The sequence below is a fragment of the Electrona antarctica genome (assembly GCF_951216825.1).
Source record: "Electrona antarctica genome assembly, chromosome: 15".
Lineage (NCBI taxonomy): Eukaryota > Metazoa > Chordata > Actinopteri > Myctophiformes > Myctophidae > Electrona > Electrona antarctica.
The window spans coordinates 10198294-10216812 of record NC_136796.1 but is presented as its reverse complement, the minus strand read 5'-3'; the positions used below and the strand labels follow the sequence as shown (position 1 = coordinate 10216812).

Here is an 18519-nt window from a genome sequence, read left to right as displayed (position 1 = left end):
ACTAGTGATGATCAACTCTCTTCACACTGTTCTGAATCTGACATCACTGAAGACAGTGATGAGTGGGATGAGACCACGGATGACCAGTCGGGTATAAACACACTGAAATCACACAATACACAACACATGGGAGGAAATAGTTTGTCTTTAAGCAACAAGCATGACCTAAAATCACCAAAACAAAGTCACTCCACGAGGAGTCACATAGGTAAGAAATGTTTTAGCTGTGTAGATTGTGGTAAAATGTTTAATCGCAAGGAACATCTGAAAAAGCACACAATGATTCATTCAGGGGAAAAGCCATTTGTGTGTACAGTGTGTGGCACAGGCTTTAGTCAAAAGAGTAATCTAAAAGTACACATGAGGAGTCACACAGGTAAGAAATGTTTTAGTTGTGCAGATTGTGGCAAAATGTTTAGCCATAAGGGAAATCTGAAGAAGCATGCAATGATTCATTCAGGCGGAATGCCATTTCCTTGCACAGTGTGTGGCACAGGCTTTAGTCAAAAGAGTAATCTAAAATCACACATGATGACTCATACAGGGGAAAAACCCTTTACGTGTACAGTTTGTGGCAAGGGCTGTAGTCAAAAGGGTGTTCTAAAACGACACATGATGACTCACACAGGGGAAAAGCCCTTTACATGTACAGTTTGTGGCAAGGGCTGTAGTCAAAAGGGGGATTTAAAAGCACACATGATGACTCATACAGGGGAAAAACCCTTTGAGTGTAAAATTTGCAAAAAGGGCTTTAGTCGTACTGATAATCTAAAAACACACATGAATACACACGTAGGAAAAAGCTGTTAAATCATGAGTGCTTTTCCCCCCAAAGAAGGCAATATAGTTGAGTTGCAGATACGTGTGTCGACAATTATTGACACAATTATCGGCAGTTTTGTCCAGCCATCATTTTTAATACATTATTACATGGAACATTGTAAGAATCAGTGGTTGTCCACAGCAATTAAAATGTCACATTCATTAATATTCATACACGTGGTAAAATTGTAGCCTGGAAACCAGAGGAAAAATGTGTGTCTACGCAGTGGCTGACCATGCCAGGCTATTATTGCAATTGTAACTCATATTTGAATCACTTAGTTTGATCATTTGTTTAGATTCTCTGTAGTATTTTGTCTTCATTGAATGCATTGTAAATATTTACTCTGTCATACCTGTAAAAAAAACTGTCCATAATGTCTTATTTTTCAAATAAAGGGTTGACAGCTACATATCCTCCATGTGTTCATTACAGAAAGCTCATCACATTCACAACACATTCGTTTCATCTCCTGTAAGTCCGGACAGTAAGTGGATAGGAGTATTCATTTTACAGTCCACACTCATTTAACTATTGCTACATTGAACATGACAAGTCTTAATGTTACAGTGTGCAGTGTTGCGAAGTCAACAAAGAGTACACGAGCATAGGTGGATCTGGATTCTAGATGTTGGGTAACAGTGTGCAGACAGAGGGACACTGCATCATCTACACTCCTATTTGCTCTGTAGGCAAATTGGTGGGGATCTAGTGCTATGCTGGACAGGTGCTTACATACCAGTCGCTCAAAGACTTTCATAATGACAGATGTTAGGGCAACAGGCCTATAGTCATTAAGACAGGTGATATTATTTTTCTTTGGGAGGAAATAGTTTGTTTTTGAGCAACAAGCTACTCCATGACCTCAAATCACCCAAACAAAGTCACTCTATGAGGATTCAAATAGGTAAGAAATGTTTTAGCTGTGCAGATTGTGGTAAAATGTTTAATCAGAAGGGACATCTGAAGACGCACACAATGATTCATTCAGGGGAAAAGCCATTTGTGTGTACAGTGTGTGGCACAGGCTTTAGTCAAAAGAGTAATCTAAAAGTACACATGAGGAGTCACACAGGTAAGAAATGTTTTAGTTGTGCAGATTGTGGCAAAATGTTTAGCCTTAAGGGAAATCTGAAGAAGCATGCAATGATTCATACAGGGGAAAGGCCCTTTACGTGTACAGTTTGTGGCAAGGGCTGTAGTCAAAAGGGGGATTTAAAAGTACACATGAGGACTCATACAGGGGAAAAACCCTTTACGTGTACAGTGTGTGGAAAGGGCTGCATTCAAACGAGTGATCTAAAAAGACACATGATGACTCATGCAGTGGAAAAAAACATTTGATTGTAAAGTTTGTGAAAAGGGCTTTAGACGGATTGATAATCTAAAAACACACATGAAGACACACAAAGAAGGCATGGGAGGTTTTCAACTTGTATAATGACCTGCTGATAAAACAACAATGATAATGCTACTGTACAATACCACTTATAATACAACTTATTCCATTATGTCTGGTGGTTTAGGCTATATAAACCAATAGAAATATTTCATATAATTTTTGGGGTTCTTGACATGAAATAATTGAGAACCACTGATATAGAAACGAGGTTTTTCAGAAAAAATACATTTTAAAAAGACATTTTTGTTTAGCCTTAAGGGAAATCTGAAGAAGCATGCAATGATTCATACAGGGGAAAGGCCCTTTACGTGTACAGTTTGTGGCAAGGGCTTCCGTCAAACTGGGGAGTTAAAAGCACACATGATGACTCATACAGGGGAAAAACCCTTTGAGTGTAAAATTTGCAAAAAGGGCTTTATTCGTACTGATAAACTAAAAACACACATGAAGACACACAGAGGAAAAAGCTGTTAAATCATGAGTGCTTTTTTCCCCAAAGAAGGCAATATAGTTGAGTTGCAGATACGTGTGTCGACAATAAATTATTGACACAATTATCGGCAGTTTTGTCCAGCCATCATGTTTAATACATTATTACATGGAACATTGTAAGAATCAGTGGTTGTCCACAGCAATTAAAATGTCACATTCATTAATATTCATACACGTGGTAAAATTGTAGCCTGGAAACCAGAATAAAAATGTGTGTCTACGCAGTGGCTGACCATGCCAGGCTATTATTGCAATTGTAACTCATATTTGAATCACTTTGATAATTTGTTTAGATTCTCTGTAGTATTTTGTCTTCATTGAATGCATTGTAAATATTTACTCTGTCATACCTGTAAAAAAACAAAAACACTGTCCATAATGTATTTTTCAAATAAAGGGTTGACAGCTACATATCCTCCATGTGTGTTCAATGTTCATTACAGAAAGCTCATCACATTCACAACACATTCGTTTCATCTCCTGTAATTCCGGACAGTAAGTGGATAGGAGTATTAATTTTACAGTCCAAACTATTGCTACATTGAACATGAGAAGTCTTAATGTTACAGTGTGCATACTGTAATGTACATCTAGCGTATAATAAGTGTTATAACAGCTGTGTGTAAGGATGGTCACATAGCCCTTAGTCATACTGTGTGGACATGAATTATATCATAAATTGATATCTGACAATTGGTATGAATGAAAAATGTAAAATATGTCTTTCAGATTGACCAGTTACTCTTGATGGACGATTGAGTGTTGTGTGTAGATGTGTGTGGTTTACATGTACAGTAAGCATAATGTTACTGTACAATACCAGTTGTAACACAAATTATTCCATTATTTCTGGTTGTAGGCTATGGGAATTCCATTATTTATCTAACGTATTAGAAGACATGGGTTGTGAATGTTGTGGAATGTTTTGGGGGATACCTGTCCCATGGTAAACAGACAGGTGATAATGGGTTAGGGTGTGTAACCCTATTGATGAATGAATGGATGGGCCAACCAATTTGCATGTGATCCTTTTATTATGATAAGTAAGTACAGTGGATTTTTATTTTAGTTTTAGTCATAGTCTCCTGAATGGTTTTCATTTGTTTTAGTCACATTTACTTTAGTCACCTGGAATGTTTTAGTGTTGGTCTAGTTTTAGTTGACTAATATCATAGTTGATACAAAATAATTATGCATTTTATAAGTGTATTTCCAGGCAAGACAACACATGCATCTTTTGAGTGTCAAGCTGAACAGGTTTGGGAAATCAGAAGTGGACAAACTCGAGTGAGGCCTGGAACAATAAAAGGAAATTAGCAATTACAAAAACATCCATTCACACGTACTGTATGCTGTCCATTAACTCTCAATCTAACTGAGAATGTGTGAAACCCAGTGAAGCACATCGTCAGTGTGGTGCATATTAGCATTAAAATGACCCAGTCAGCTTATCACATATTTGACTACATAGTACATATTGACATTACACATTACACGTAGTTATACAAATAACAAGCAAAACAGTGTCATATTTTATTTTCCGGTATTGTTTTTTATAATCATCGTAATTTTATAATAATGTTAAATTGTTCCTGTCAGGTCAGTGGGTGTTCAAGGTGAAGTGGTAAACATGTATCAAAGTGGCCCAGAGAGTCTGCCAAAAGACTAAAATATTCTTAAATGATAACAAAATTATAAGATATTTTGCTCTATTGTTATATAAGTAAGTTCCTTTTTCTCGACACACAAATCTACTATGTCATGTCCAATAGAAACACTGAGAACATGCATTGAACAAAACAATTTTGGATATATCAAATTGGATATACCAAGATTGTCCTCAAATAAACAAAGACAAAACTGAAGTGCTTGTTTTGAAGTCAAGGACAATGGATTAAAAGTTAGCGCTCAGCTTCAAACCTTGTTGTAGTCATGACCTCAGAACTTTAACCAGCCACATTAGCACAGTATACCGGAATCCAACCGGAATCTAGAAAAATGTCCAATAGTAGTCTTGACTACTGTACCAGTGTTTTACAGATGTCCCTAAGAATATATCAGGTGATTGCAGCTCATTCGGAACGCTGCTACTCAAGTCTGTAGTAGGTAATACAAAGAACAGTGAGCATATCAGGTCTCAAACCATAACACTGGCTTCATGTGTGTCAAATAATATATTTTCAAAATACTACCGCTGGTCTATAAAGCAGGGGTCTTGCGTAGGTGTCACCCATTCATACCTCTAAGGTCACCTGGTAAAGGTTGGCTTTATGACCCTAGAATTAAAACATAGTATTCAGTTTAATGTGCAACATATCTGGAACAACCTCCCTGAAAACTGCAGCTCTGCAACAACTCAGTTATTTTAAATCACAGCTAAAAACATGCATGTTTGCTGCTGCCTTTCATTGAGATTGTGTCATTATTATTCTACACTGACATTTAATTAAATTTATTTAAATTGTTTCATTCATTTCCGTTTATTGTTTTTGTTATTTTTGTGTCCTGAATATGTTTTCAATTAAGGTAACAAAGTTCAAATACGGGGTAGAATAGGAAAGTTACATGTTTCATTTGCTTAATGTTTGATATAAAACTAATTGAATTGCCTTGTTGTTGGGAGCAGTGATTGGCCAGTTTTGTGTCCCACCCCCTCACTTTGATTGGACCATCAGGGCCCTCTGTTAGTATTTAACAAGAGTGTGTTCTGCTTGGAGTCACTTTAATCTCTGCTAGTTGTTAAGAGCTGAACTTCTCCTTCTACACTAGCTGAAGCATTTAGTTTTGGTTCTACTTTAGTAGGCTACTTTAGATTTTCGCTCTTTAAAATAGATCAGTTTGTTTGGGCAGGTTTTGAGTTATGGCTTTACTACAAACATTGAAGTCATTGGTCAACCAGAGACTATCTGCTGCTGCTGAAGAGATACTTGGGGTCGTTGGAAGAATTCTAACAGAGTACGAGGATGAAGCTTTCCACATCAAGCAAGAAACTGACCGCCAACGCAGACTACTGGATATGGTTTTACAACCAATCGTCAAACTACACAGAGCAGGTTGGTAAAACATTTACAGAGAGAGAGAGAGAGAGGTTGTGCTTTCACCATTATTTCTTACATGGCAATGGTGACTATTTGGAATGGAAGAGGAACTTTGCATTGATAATAGTCAATAGTATTCTAGTTGTGGTTCCATTCATGTTAGGGTGACTAAAAAGGGTGACTAAAATTAACATAATAAAGTAGTAAGGTAATAGACTGTTTAAAATACGCTAACTCATTACAACAAGAGTGTCATGTTCAAACATGTAATGATGTGTTTCTCCTCTGTATCTTCTGTCTAGACTCCATACACCTCCTTGTGTGTAAAGAGGAGGTATTCACTGAGCAGCAGCAGGAGAAAACCTCCATCAAAGAGGATCCAGAGCCTCCACAGATTAAAGAAGAACAGGAGAAGATAACCTCCAGTCTTATCAAAGAGGAACCAGAGTATCCACATATTAAAGAAGAACAGGAGAAGATAACCTCCAGTCTTATCAAAGAGGAACCAGGGTCTCTACAGATTAAAGAGGAACATGATGAGCTACTTCAAAGATCAGAGGAGGATGGTGGATCAACAGAGACATTACTATCAGTGAAACATGAAGATGATGAAAACATGCTAACAGAACCTGTAGCCAGCACCTCATCTCAACACATGGAAACACAAGCTGATGTAGAGGACTGTGGAACATCACAACCAACTAGTGATGATCAACTCTCTTCACACTGTTCTGAATCTGACATCACTGAAGACAGTGATGAGTGGGATGAGACCACGGATGACCAGTCGGGTATAAACACACTGAAATCACACAATACACAACACATGGGAGGAAATAGTTTGTCTTTAAGCAACAAGCATGACCTAAAATCACCAAAACAAAGTCACTCCACGAGGAGTCACATAGGTAAGAAATGTTTTAGCTGTGTAGATTGTGGTAAAATGTTTAATCGCAAGGAACATCTGAAAAAGCACACAATGATTCATTCAGGGGAAAAGCCATTTGTGTGTACAGTGTGTGGCACAGGCTTTAGTCAAAAGAGTAATCTAAAAGTACACATGAGGAGTCACACAGGTAAGAAATGTTTTAGTTGTGCAGATTGTGGCAAAATGTTTAGCCATAAGGGAAATCTGAAGAAGCATGCAATGATTCATTCAGGCGGAATGCCATTTCCTTGCACAGTGTGTGGCACAGGCTTTAGTCAAAAGAGTAATCTAAAAGTACACATGAGGAGTCACACAGGTAAGAAATGTTTTAGTTGTGCAGATTGTGGCAAAATGTTTAGCCTTAAGGGAAATCTGAAGAAGCATGCAATGATTCATACAGGGGAAAGGCCCTTTACGTGTACAGTTTGTGGCAAGGGCTGTAGTCAAAAGGGGGATTTAAAAGTACACATGAGGACTCATACAGGGGAAAAACCCTTTACGTGTACAGTGTGTGGAAAGGGCTGCATTCAAACGAGTGATCTAAAAAGACACATGATGACTCATGCAGTGGAAAAAAACATTTGATTGTAAAGTTTGTGAAAAGGGCTTTAGACGGATTGATAATCTAAAAACACACATGAAGACACACAAAGAAGGCATGGGAGGTTTTCAACTTGTATAATGACCTGCTGATAAAACAACAATGATAATGCTACTGTACAATACCACTTATAATACAACTTATTCCATTATGTCTGGTGGTTTAGGCTATATAAACCAATAGAAATATTTCATATAATTTTTGGGGTTCTTGACATGAAATAATTGAGAACCACTGATATAGAAACGAGGTTTTTCAGAAAAAATACATTTTAAAAAGACATTTTTGTTTAGCCTTAAGGGAAATCTGAAGAAGCATGCAATGATTCATACAGGGGAAAGGCCCTTTACGTGTACAGTTTGTGGCAAGGGCTTCCGTCAAACTGGGGAGTTAAAAGCACACATGATGACTCATACAGGGGAAAAACCCTTTGAGTGTAAAATTTGCAAAAAGGGCTTTATTCGTACTGATAAACTAAAAACACACATGAAGACACACAGAGGAAAAAGCTGTTAAATCATGAGTGCTTTTTTCCCCAAAGAAGGCAATATAGTTGAGTTGCAGATACGTGTGTCGACAATAAATTATTGACACAATTATCGGCAGTTTTGTCCAGCCATCATGTTTAATACATTATTACATGGAACATTGTAAGAATCAGTGGTTGTCCACAGCAATTAAAATGTCACATTCATTAATATTCATACACGTGGTAAAATTGTAGCCTGGAAACCAGAATAAAAATGTGTGTCTACGCAGTGGCTGACCATGCCAGGCTATTATTGCAATTGTAACTCATATTTGAATCACTTTGATAATTTGTTTAGATTCTCTGTAGTATTTTGTCTTCATTGAATGCATTGTAAATATTTACTCTGTCATACCTGTAAAAAAACAAAAACACTGTCCATAATGTATTTTTCAAATAAAGGGTTGACAGCTACATATCCTCCATGTGTGTTCAATGTTCATTACAGAAAGCTCATCACATTCACAACACATTCGTTTCATCTCCTGTAATTCCGGACAGTAAGTGGATAGGAGTATTAATTTTACAGTCCAAACTATTGCTACATTGAACATGAGAAGTCTTAATGTTACAGTGTGCATACTGTAATGTACATCTAGCGTATAAAAAGTGTTATAACAGCTGTGTGTAAGGATGGTCACATAGCCCTTAGTCATACTGTGTGGACATGAATTATATCATAAATTGATATCTGACAATTGGTATGAATGAAAAATGTAAAATATGTCTTTCAGATTGACCAGTTACTCTTGATGGACGATTGAGTGTTGTGTGTAGATGTGTGTGGTTTACATGTACAGTAAGCATAATGTTACTGTACAATACCAGTTGTAACACAAATTATTCCATTATTTCTGGTTGTAGGCTATGGGAATTCCATTATTTATCTAACGTATTAGAAGACATGGGTTGTGAATGTTGTGGAATGTTTTGGGGGATATCTGTCCCATGGTAAACAGACAGGTGATAATGGGTTAGGGTGTGTAACCCTATTGATGAATGAATGGATGGGCCAACCAATTTGCATGTGATCCTTTTATTATGATAAGTAAGTACAGTGGATTTTTATTTTAGTTTTAGTCATAGTCTCCTGAATGGTTTTCATTTGTTTTAGTCACATTTACTTTAGTCACCTGGAATGTTTTAGTGTTGGTCTAGTTTTAGTTGACTAATATCATAGTTGATACAAAATAATTATGCATTTTATAAGTGTATTTCCAGGCAAGACAACACATGCATCTTTTGAGTGTCAAGCTGAACAGGTTTGGGAAATCAGAAGTGGACAAACTCGAGTGAGGCCTGGAACAATAAAAGGAAATTAGCAATTACAAAAACATCCATTCACACGTACTGTATGCTGTCCATTAACTCTCAATCTAACTGAGAATGTGTGAAACCCAGTGAAGCACATCGTCAGTGTGGTGCATATTAGCATTAAAATGACCCAGTCAGCTTATCACATATTTGACTACATAGTACATATTGACATTACACATTACACGTAGTTATACAAATAACAAGCAAAACAGTGTCATATTTTATTTTCCGGTATTGTTTTTTATAATCATCGTAATTTTATAATAATGTTAAATTGTTCCTGTCAGGTCAGTGGGTGTTCAAGGTGAAGTGGTAAACATGTATCAAAGTGGCCCAGAGAGTCTGCCAAAAGACTAAAATATTCTTAAATGATAACAAAATTATAAGATATTTTGCTCTATTGTTATATAAGTAAGTTCCTTTTTCTCGACACACAAATCTACTATGTCATGTCCAATAGAAACACTGAGAACATGCATTGAACAAAACAATTTTGGATATATCAAATTGGATATACCAAGATTGTCCTCAAATAAACAAAGACAAAACTGAAGTGCTTGTTTTGAAGTCAAGGACAATGGATTAAAAGTTAGCGCTCAGCTTCAAACCTTGTTGTAGTCATGACCTCAGAACTTTAACCAGCCACATTAGCACAGTATACCGGAATCCAACCGGAATCTAGAAAAATGTCCAATAGTAGTCTTGACTACTGTACCAGTGTTTTACAGATGTCCCTAAGAATATATCAGGTGATTGCAGCTCATTCGGAACGCTGCTACTCAAGTCTGTAGTAGGTAATACAAAGAACAGTGAGCATATCAGGTCTCAAACCATAACACTGGCTTCATGTGTGTCAAATAATATATTTTCAAAATACTACCGCTGGTCTATAAAGCAGGGGTCTTGCGTAGGTGTCACCCATTCATACCTCTAAGGTCACCTGGTAAAGGTTGGCTTTATGACCCTAGAATTAAAACATAGTATTCAGTTTAATGTGCAACATATCTGGAACAACCTCCCTGAAAACTGCAGCTCTGCAACAACTCAGTTATTTTAAATCACAGCTAAAAACATGCATGTTTGCTGCTGCCTTTCATTGAGATTGTGTCATTATTATTCTACACTGACATTTAATTAAATTTATTTAAATTGTTTCATTCATTTCCGTTTATTGTTTTTGTTATTTTTGTGTCCTGAATATGTTTTCAATTAAGGTAACAAAGTTCAAATACGGGGTAGAATAGGAAAGTTACATGTTTCATTTGCTTAATGTTTGATATAAAACTAATTGAATTGCCTTGTTGTTGGGAGCAGTGATTGGCCAGTTTTGTGTCCCACCCCCTCACTTTGATTGGACCATCAGGGCCCTCTGTTAGTATTTAACAAGAGTGTGTTCTGCTTGGAGTCACTTTAATCTCTGCTAGTTGTTAAGAGCTGAACTTCTCCTTCTACACTAGCTGAAGCATTTAGTTTTGGTTCTACTTTAGTAGGCTACTTTAGATTTTCGCTCTTTAAAATAGATCAGTTTGTTTGGGCAGGTTTTGAGTTATGGCTTTACTACAAACATTGAAGTCATTGGTCAACCAGAGACTATCTGCTGCTGCTGAAGAGATACTTGGGGTCGTTGGAAGAATTCTAACAGAGTACGAGGATGAAGCTTTCCACATCAAGCAAGAAACTGACCGCCAACGCAGACTACTGGATATGGTTTTACAACCAATCGTCAAACTACACAGAGCAGGTTGGTAAAACATTTACAGAGAGAGAGAGAGAGAGGTTGTGCTTTCACCATTATTTCTTACATGGCAATGGTGACTATTTGGAATGGAAGAGGAACTTTGCATTGATAATAGTCAATAGTATTCTAGTTGTGGTTCCATTCATGTTAGGGTGACTAAAAAGGGTGACTAAAATTAACATAATAAAGTAGTAAGGTAATAGACTGTTTAAAATACGCTAACTCATTACAACAAGAGTGTCATGTTCAAACATGTAATGATGTGTTTCTCCTCTGTATCTTCTGTCTAGACTCCATACACCTCCTTGTGTGTAAAGAGGAGGTATTCACTGAGCAGCAGCAGGAGAAAACCTCCATCAAAGAGGATCCAGAGCCTCCACAGATTAAAGAAGAACAGGAGAAGATAACCTCCAGTCTTATCAAAGAGGAACCAGAGTATCCACATATTAAAGAAGAACAGGAGAAGATAACCTCCAGTCTTATCAAAGAGGAACCAGGGTCTCTACAGATTAAAGAGGAACATGATGAGCTACTTCAAAGATCAGAGGAGGATGGTGGATCAACAGAGACATTACTATCAGTGAAACATGAAGATGATGAAAACATGCTAACAGAACCTGTAGCCAGCACCTCATCTCAACACATGGAAACACAAGCTGATGTAGAGGACTGTGGAACATCACAACCAACTAGTGATGATCAACTCTCTTCACACTGTTCTGAATCTGACATCACTGAAGACAGTGATGAGTGGGATGAGACCACGGATGACCAGTCGGGTATAAACACACTGAAATCACACAATACACAACACATGGGAGGAAATAGTTTGTCTTTAAGCAACAAGCATGACCTAAAATCACCAAAACAAAGTCACTCCACGAGGAGTCACATAGGTAAGAAATGTTTTAGCTGTGTAGATTGTGGTAAAATGTTTAATCGCAAGGAACATCTGAAAAAGCACACAATGATTCATTCAGGGGAAAAGCCATTTGTGTGTACAGTGTGTGGCACAGGCTTTAGTCAAAAGAGTAATCTAAAAGTACACATGAGGAGTCACACAGGTAAGAAATGTTTTAGTTGTGCAGATTGTGGCAAAATGTTTAGCCATAAGGGAAATCTGAAGAAGCATGCAATGATTCATTCAGGCGGAATGCCATTTCCTTGCACAGTGTGTGGCACAGGCTTTAGTCAAAAGAGTAATCTAAAAGTACACATGAGGAGTCACACAGGTAAGAAATGTTTTAGTTGTGCAGATTGTGGCAAAATGTTTAGCCTTAAGGGAAATCTGAAGAAGCATGCAATGATTCATACAGGGGAAAGGCCCTTTACGTGTACAGTTTGTGGCAAGGGCTGTAGTCAAAAGGGGGATTTAAAAGTACACATGAGGACTCATACAGGGGAAAAACCCTTTACGTGTACAGTGTGTGGAAAGGGCTGCATTCAAACGAGTGATCTAAAAAGACACATGATGACTCATGCAGTGGAAAAAAACATTTGATTGTAAAGTTTGTGAAAAGGGCTTTAGACGGATTGATAATCTAAAAACACACATGAAGACACACAAAGAAGGCATGGGAGGTTTTCAACTTGTATAATGACCTGCTGATAAAACAACAATGATAATGCTACTGTACAATACCACTTATAATACAACTTATTCCATTATGTCTGGTGGTTTAGGCTATATAAACCAATAGAAATATTTCATATAATTTTTGGGGTTCTTGACATGAAATAATTGAGAACCACTGATATAGAAACGAGATTTTTCAGAAAAAATACATTTTAAAAAGACATTTTTGTTTAGCCTTAAGGGAAATCTGAAGAAGCATGCAATGATTCATACAGGGGAAAGGCCCTTTACGTGTACAGTTTGTGGCAAGGGCTTCCGTCAAACTGGGGAGTTAAAAGCACACATGATGACTCATACAGGGGAAAAACCCTTTGAGTGTAAAATTTGCAAAAAGGGCTTTATTCGTACTGATAAACTAAAAACACACATGAAGACACACAGAGGAAAAAGCTGTTAAATCATGAGTGCTTTTTTCCCCAAAGAAGGCAATATAGTTGAGTTGCAGATACGTGTGTCGACAATAAATTATTGACACAATTATCGGCAGTTTTGTCCAGCCATCATGTTTAATACATTATTACATGGAACATTGTAAGAATCAGTGGTTGTCCACAGCAATTAAAATGTCACATTCATTAATATTCATACACGTGGTAAAATTGTAGCCTGGAAACCAGAATAAAAATGTGTGTCTACGCAGTGGCTGACCATGCCAGGCTATTATTGCAATTGTAACTCATATTTGAATCACTTTGATAATTTGTTTAGATTCTCTGTAGTATTTTGTCTTCATTGAATGCATTGTAAATATTTACTCTGTCATACCTGTAAAAAAACAAAAACACTGTCCATAATGTATTTTTCAAATAAAGGGTTGACAGCTACATATCCTCCATGTGTGTTCAATGTTCATTACAGAAAGCTCATCACATTCACAACACATTCGTTTCATCTCCTGTAATTCCGGACAGTAAGTGGATAGGAGTATTAATTTTACAGTCCAAACTATTGCTACATTGAACATGAGAAGTCTTAATGTTACAGTGTGCATACTGTAATGTACATCTAGCGTATAATAAGTGTTATAACAGCTGTGTGTAAGGATGGTCACATAGCCCTTAGTCATACTGTGTGGACATGAATTATATCATAAATTGATATCTGACAATTGGTATGAATGAAAAATGTAAAATATGTCTTTCAGATTGACCAGTTACTCTTGATGGACGATTGAGTGTTGTGTGTAGATGTGTGTGGTTTACATGTACAGTAAGCATAATGTTACTGTACAATACCAGTTGTAACACAAATTATTCCATTATTTCTGGTTGTAGGCTATGGGAATTCCATTATTTATCTAACGTATTAGAAGACATGGGTTGTGAATGTTGTGGAATGTTTTGGGGGATACCTGTCCCATGGTAAACAGACAGGTGATAATGGGTTAGGGTGTGTAACCCTATTGATGAATGAATGGATGGGCCAACCAATTTGCATGTGATCCTTTTATTATGATAAGTAAGTACAGTGGATTTTTATTTTAGTTTTAGTCATAGTCTCCTGAATGGTTTTCATTTGTTTTAGTCACATTTACTTTAGTCACCTGGAATGTTTTAGTGTTGGTCTAGTTTTAGTTGACTAATATCATAGTTGATACAAAATAATTATGCATTTTATAAGTGTATTTCCAGGCAAGACAACACATGCATCTTTTGAGTGTCAAGCTGAACAGGTTTGGGAAATCAGAAGTGGACAAACTCGAGTGAGGCCTGGAACAATAAAAGGAAATTAGCAATTACAAAAACATCCATTCACACGTACTGTATGCTGTCCATTAACTCTCAATCTAACTGAGAATGTGTGAAACCCAGTGAAGCACATCGTCAGTGTGGTGCATATTAGCATTAAAATGACCCAGTCAGCTTATCACATATTTGACTACATAGTACATATTGACATTACACATTACACGTAGTTATACAAATAACAAGCAAAACAGTGTCATATTTTATTTTCCGGTATTGTTTTTTATAATCATCGTAATTTTATAATAATGTTAAATTGTTCCTGTCAGGTCAGTGGGTGTTCAAGGTGAAGTGGTAAACATGTATCAAAGTGGCCCAGAGAGTCTGCCAAAAGACTAAAATATTCTTAAATGATAACAAAATTATAAGATATTTTGCTCTATTGTTATATAAGTAAGTTCCTTTTTCTCGACACACAAATCTACTATGTCATGTCCAATAGAAACACTGAGAACATGCATTGAACAAAACAATTTTGGATATATCAAATTGGATATACCAAGATTGTCCTCAAATAAACAAAGACAAAACTGAAGTGCTTGTTTTGAAGTCAAGGACAATGGATTAAAAGTTAGCGCTCAGCTTCAAACCTTGTTGTAGTCATGACCTCAGAACTTTAACCAGCCACATTAGCACAGTATACCGGAATCCAACCGGAATCTAGAAAAATGTCCAATAGTAGTCTTGACTACTGTACCAGTGTTTTACAGATGTCCCTAAGAATATATCAGGTGATTGCAGCTCATTCGGAACGCTGCTACTCAAGTCTGTAGTAGGTAATACAAAGAACAGTGAGCATATCAGGTCTCAAACCATAACACTGGCTTCATGTGTGTCAAATAATATATTTTCAAAATACTACCGCTGGTCTATAAAGCAGGGGTCTTGCGTAGGTGTCACCCATTCATACCTCTAAGGTCACCTGGTAAAGGTTGGCTTTATGACCCTAGAATTAAAACATAGTATTCAGTTTAATGTGCAACATATCTGGAACAACCTCCCTGAAAACTGCAGCTCTGCAACAACTCAGTTATTTTAAATCACAGCTAAAAACATGCATGTTTGCTGCTGCCTTTCATTGAGATTGTGTCATTATTATTCTACACTGACATTTAATTACATTTATTTAAATTGTTTCATTCATTTCCGTTTATTGTTTTTGTTATTTTTGTGTCCTGAATATGTTTTCAATTAAGGTAACAAAGTTCAAATACGGGGTAGAATAGGAAAGTTACATGTTTCATTTGCTTAATGTTTGATATAAAACTAATTGAATTGCCTTGTTGTTGGGAGCAGTGATTGGCCAGTTTTGTGTCCCACCCCCTCACTTTGATTGGACCATCAGGGCCCTCTGTTAGTATTTAACAAGAGTGTGTTCTGCTTGGAGTCACTTTAATCTCTGCTAGTTGTTAAGAGCTGAACTTCTCATTCTACACTAGCTGAAGCATTTAGTTTTGGTTCTACTTTAGTAGGCTACTTTAGATTTTCGCTCTTTAAAATAGATCAGTTTGTTTGGGCAGGTTTTGAGTTATGGCTTTACTACAAACATTGAAGTCATTGGTCAACCAGAGACTATCTGCTGCTGCTGAAGAGATACTTGGGGTCGTTGGAAGAATTCTAACAGAGTACGAGGATGAAGCTTTCCACATCAAGCAAGAAACTGACCGCCAACGCAGACTACTGGATATGGTTTTACAACCAATCGTCAAACTACACAGAGCAGGTTGGTAAAACATTTACAGAGAGAGAGAGAGAGAGGTTGTGCTTTCACCATTATTTCTTACATGGCAATGGTGACTATTTGGAATGGAAGAGGAACTTTGCATTGATAATAGTCAATAGTATTCTAGTTGTGGTTCCATTCATGTTAGGGTGACTAAAAAGGGTGACTAAAATTAACATAATAAAGTAGTAAGGTAATAGACTGTTTAAAATACGCTAACTCATTACAACAAGAGTGTCATGTTCAAACATGTAATGATGTGTTTCTCCTCTGTATCTTCTGTCTAGACTCCATACACCTCCTTGTGTGTAAAGAGGAGGTATTCACTGAGCAGCAGCAGGAGAAAACCTCCATCAAAGAGGATCCAGAGCCTCCACAGATTAAAGAAGAACAGGAGAAGATAACCTCCAGTCTTATCAAAGAGGAACCAGAGTATCCACATATTAAAGAAGAACAGGAGAAGATAACCTCCAGTCTTATCAAAGAGGAACCAGGGTCTCTACAGATTAAAGAGGAACATGATGAGCTACTTCAAAGATCAGAGGAGGATGGTGGATCAACAGAGACATTACTATCAGTGAAACATGAAGATGATGAAAACATGCTAACAGAACCTGTAGCCAGCACCTCATCTCAACACATGGAAACACAAGCTGATGTAGAGGACTGTGGAACATCACAACCAACTAGTGATGATCAACTCTCTTCACACTGTTCTGAATCTGACATCACTGAAGACAGTGATGAGTGGGATGAGACCACGGATGACCAGTCGGGTATAAACACACTGAAATCACACAATACACAACACATGGGAGGAAATAGTTTGTCTTTAAGCAACAAGCATGACCTAAAATCACCAAAACAAAGTCACTCCACGAGGAGTCACATAGGTAAGAAATGTTTTAGCTGTGTAGATTGTGGTAAAATGTTTAATCGCAAGGAACATCTGAAAAAGCACACAATGATTCATTCAGGGGAAAAGCCATTTGTGTGTACAGTGTGTGGCACAGGCTTTAGTCAAAAGAGTAATCTAAAAGTACACATGAGGAGTCACACAGGTAAGAAATGTTTTAGTTGTGCAGATTGTGGCAAAATGTTTAGCCATAAGGGAAATCTGAAGAAGCATGCAATGATTCATTCAGGCGGAATGCCATTTCCTTGCACAGTGTGTGGCACAGGCTTTAGTCAAAAGAGTAATCTAAAATCACACATGATGACTCATACAGGGGAAAAACCCTTTACGTGTACAGTTTGTGGCAAGGGCTGTAGTCAAAAGGGTGTTCTAAAACGACACATGATGACTCACACAGGGGAAAAGCCCTTTACATGTACAGTTTGTGGCAAGGGCTGTAGTCAAAAGGGGGATTTAAAAGCACACATGATGACTCATACAGGGGAAAAACCCTTTGAGTGTAAAATTTGCAAAAAGGGCTTTAGTCGTACTGATAATCTAAAAACACACATGAATACACACGTAGGAAAAAGCTGTTAAATCATGAGTGCTTTTCCCCCCAAAGAAGGCAATATAGTTGAGTTGCAGATACGTGTGTCGACAATTATTGACACAATTATCGGCAGTTTTGTCCAGCCATCATTTTTAATACATTATTACATGGAACATTGTAAGAATCAGTGGTTGTCCACAGCAATTAAAATGTCACATTCATTAATATTCATACACGTGGTAAAATTGTAGCCTGGAAACCAGAGGAAAAATGTGTGTCTACGCAGTGGCTGACCATGCCAGGCTATTATTGCAATTGTAACTCATATTTGAATCACTTAGTTTGATCATTTGTTTAGATTCTCTGTAGTATTTTGTCTTCATTGAATGCATTGTAAATATTTACTCTGTCATACCTGTAAAAAAAACTGTCCATAATGTCTTATTTTTCAAATAAAGGGTTGACAGCTACATATCCTCCATGTGTTCATTACAGAAAGCTCATCACATTCACAACACATTCGTTTCATCTCCTGTAAGTCCGGACAGTAAGTGGATAGGAGTATTCATTTTACAGTCCACACTCATTTAACTATTGCTACATTGAACATGACAAGTCTTAATGTTACAGTGTGCAGTGTTGCGAAGTCAACAAAGAGTACACGAGCATAGGTGGATCTGGATTCTAGATGTTGGGTAACAGTGTGCAGACAGAGGGACACTGCATCATCTACACTCCTATTTGCTCTGTAGGCAAATTGGTGGGGATCTAGTGCTATGCTGGACAGGTGCTTACATACCAGTCGCTCAAAGACTTTCATAATGACAGATGTTAGGGCAACAGGCCTATAGTCATTAAGACAGGTGATATTATTTTTCTTTGGGAGGAAATAGTTTGTTTTTGAGCAACAAGCTACTCCATGACCTCAAATCACCCAAACAAAGTCACTCTATGAGGATTCAAATAGGTAAGAAATGTTTTAGCTGTGCAGATTGTGGTAAAATGTTTAATCAGAAGGGACATCTGAAGACGCACACAATGATTCATTCAGGGGAAAAGCCATTTGTGTGTACAGTGTGTGGCACAGGCTTTAGTCAAA

The 18519-nt window shown here is 37.2% G+C and overlaps 2 protein-coding genes across 2 annotated transcripts; both read left to right on the top strand.

The window, feature by feature from the left end:
• Positions 1–5468: 5468 nt before the first annotated feature.
• Positions 5469–9487, top strand: LOC306937909 (uncharacterized protein; the record flags this gene model as incomplete). The annotated part of the gene is made up of 3 exons (XM_079521936.1): positions 5469–5770; positions 6058–6202; positions 9418–9487. Exons 1-3 carry the CDS (start codon positions 5578–5580, stop codon positions 9485–9487), a joined length of 408 nt encoding a protein of 135 aa, XP_079378062.1. The 5' UTR covers positions 5469–5577.
• A 1082-nt stretch (positions 9488–10569) lies between these two features.
• On the top strand, positions 10570–14588 carry LOC306937908 (uncharacterized protein; the record flags this gene model as incomplete). The annotated part of the gene is made up of 3 exons (XM_079521935.1): positions 10570–10871; positions 11159–11303; positions 14519–14588. Exons 1-3 carry the CDS (start codon positions 10679–10681, stop codon positions 14586–14588), a joined length of 408 nt encoding a protein of 135 aa, XP_079378061.1. The 5' UTR covers positions 10570–10678.
• Positions 14589–18519: the final 3931 nt, after the last annotated feature.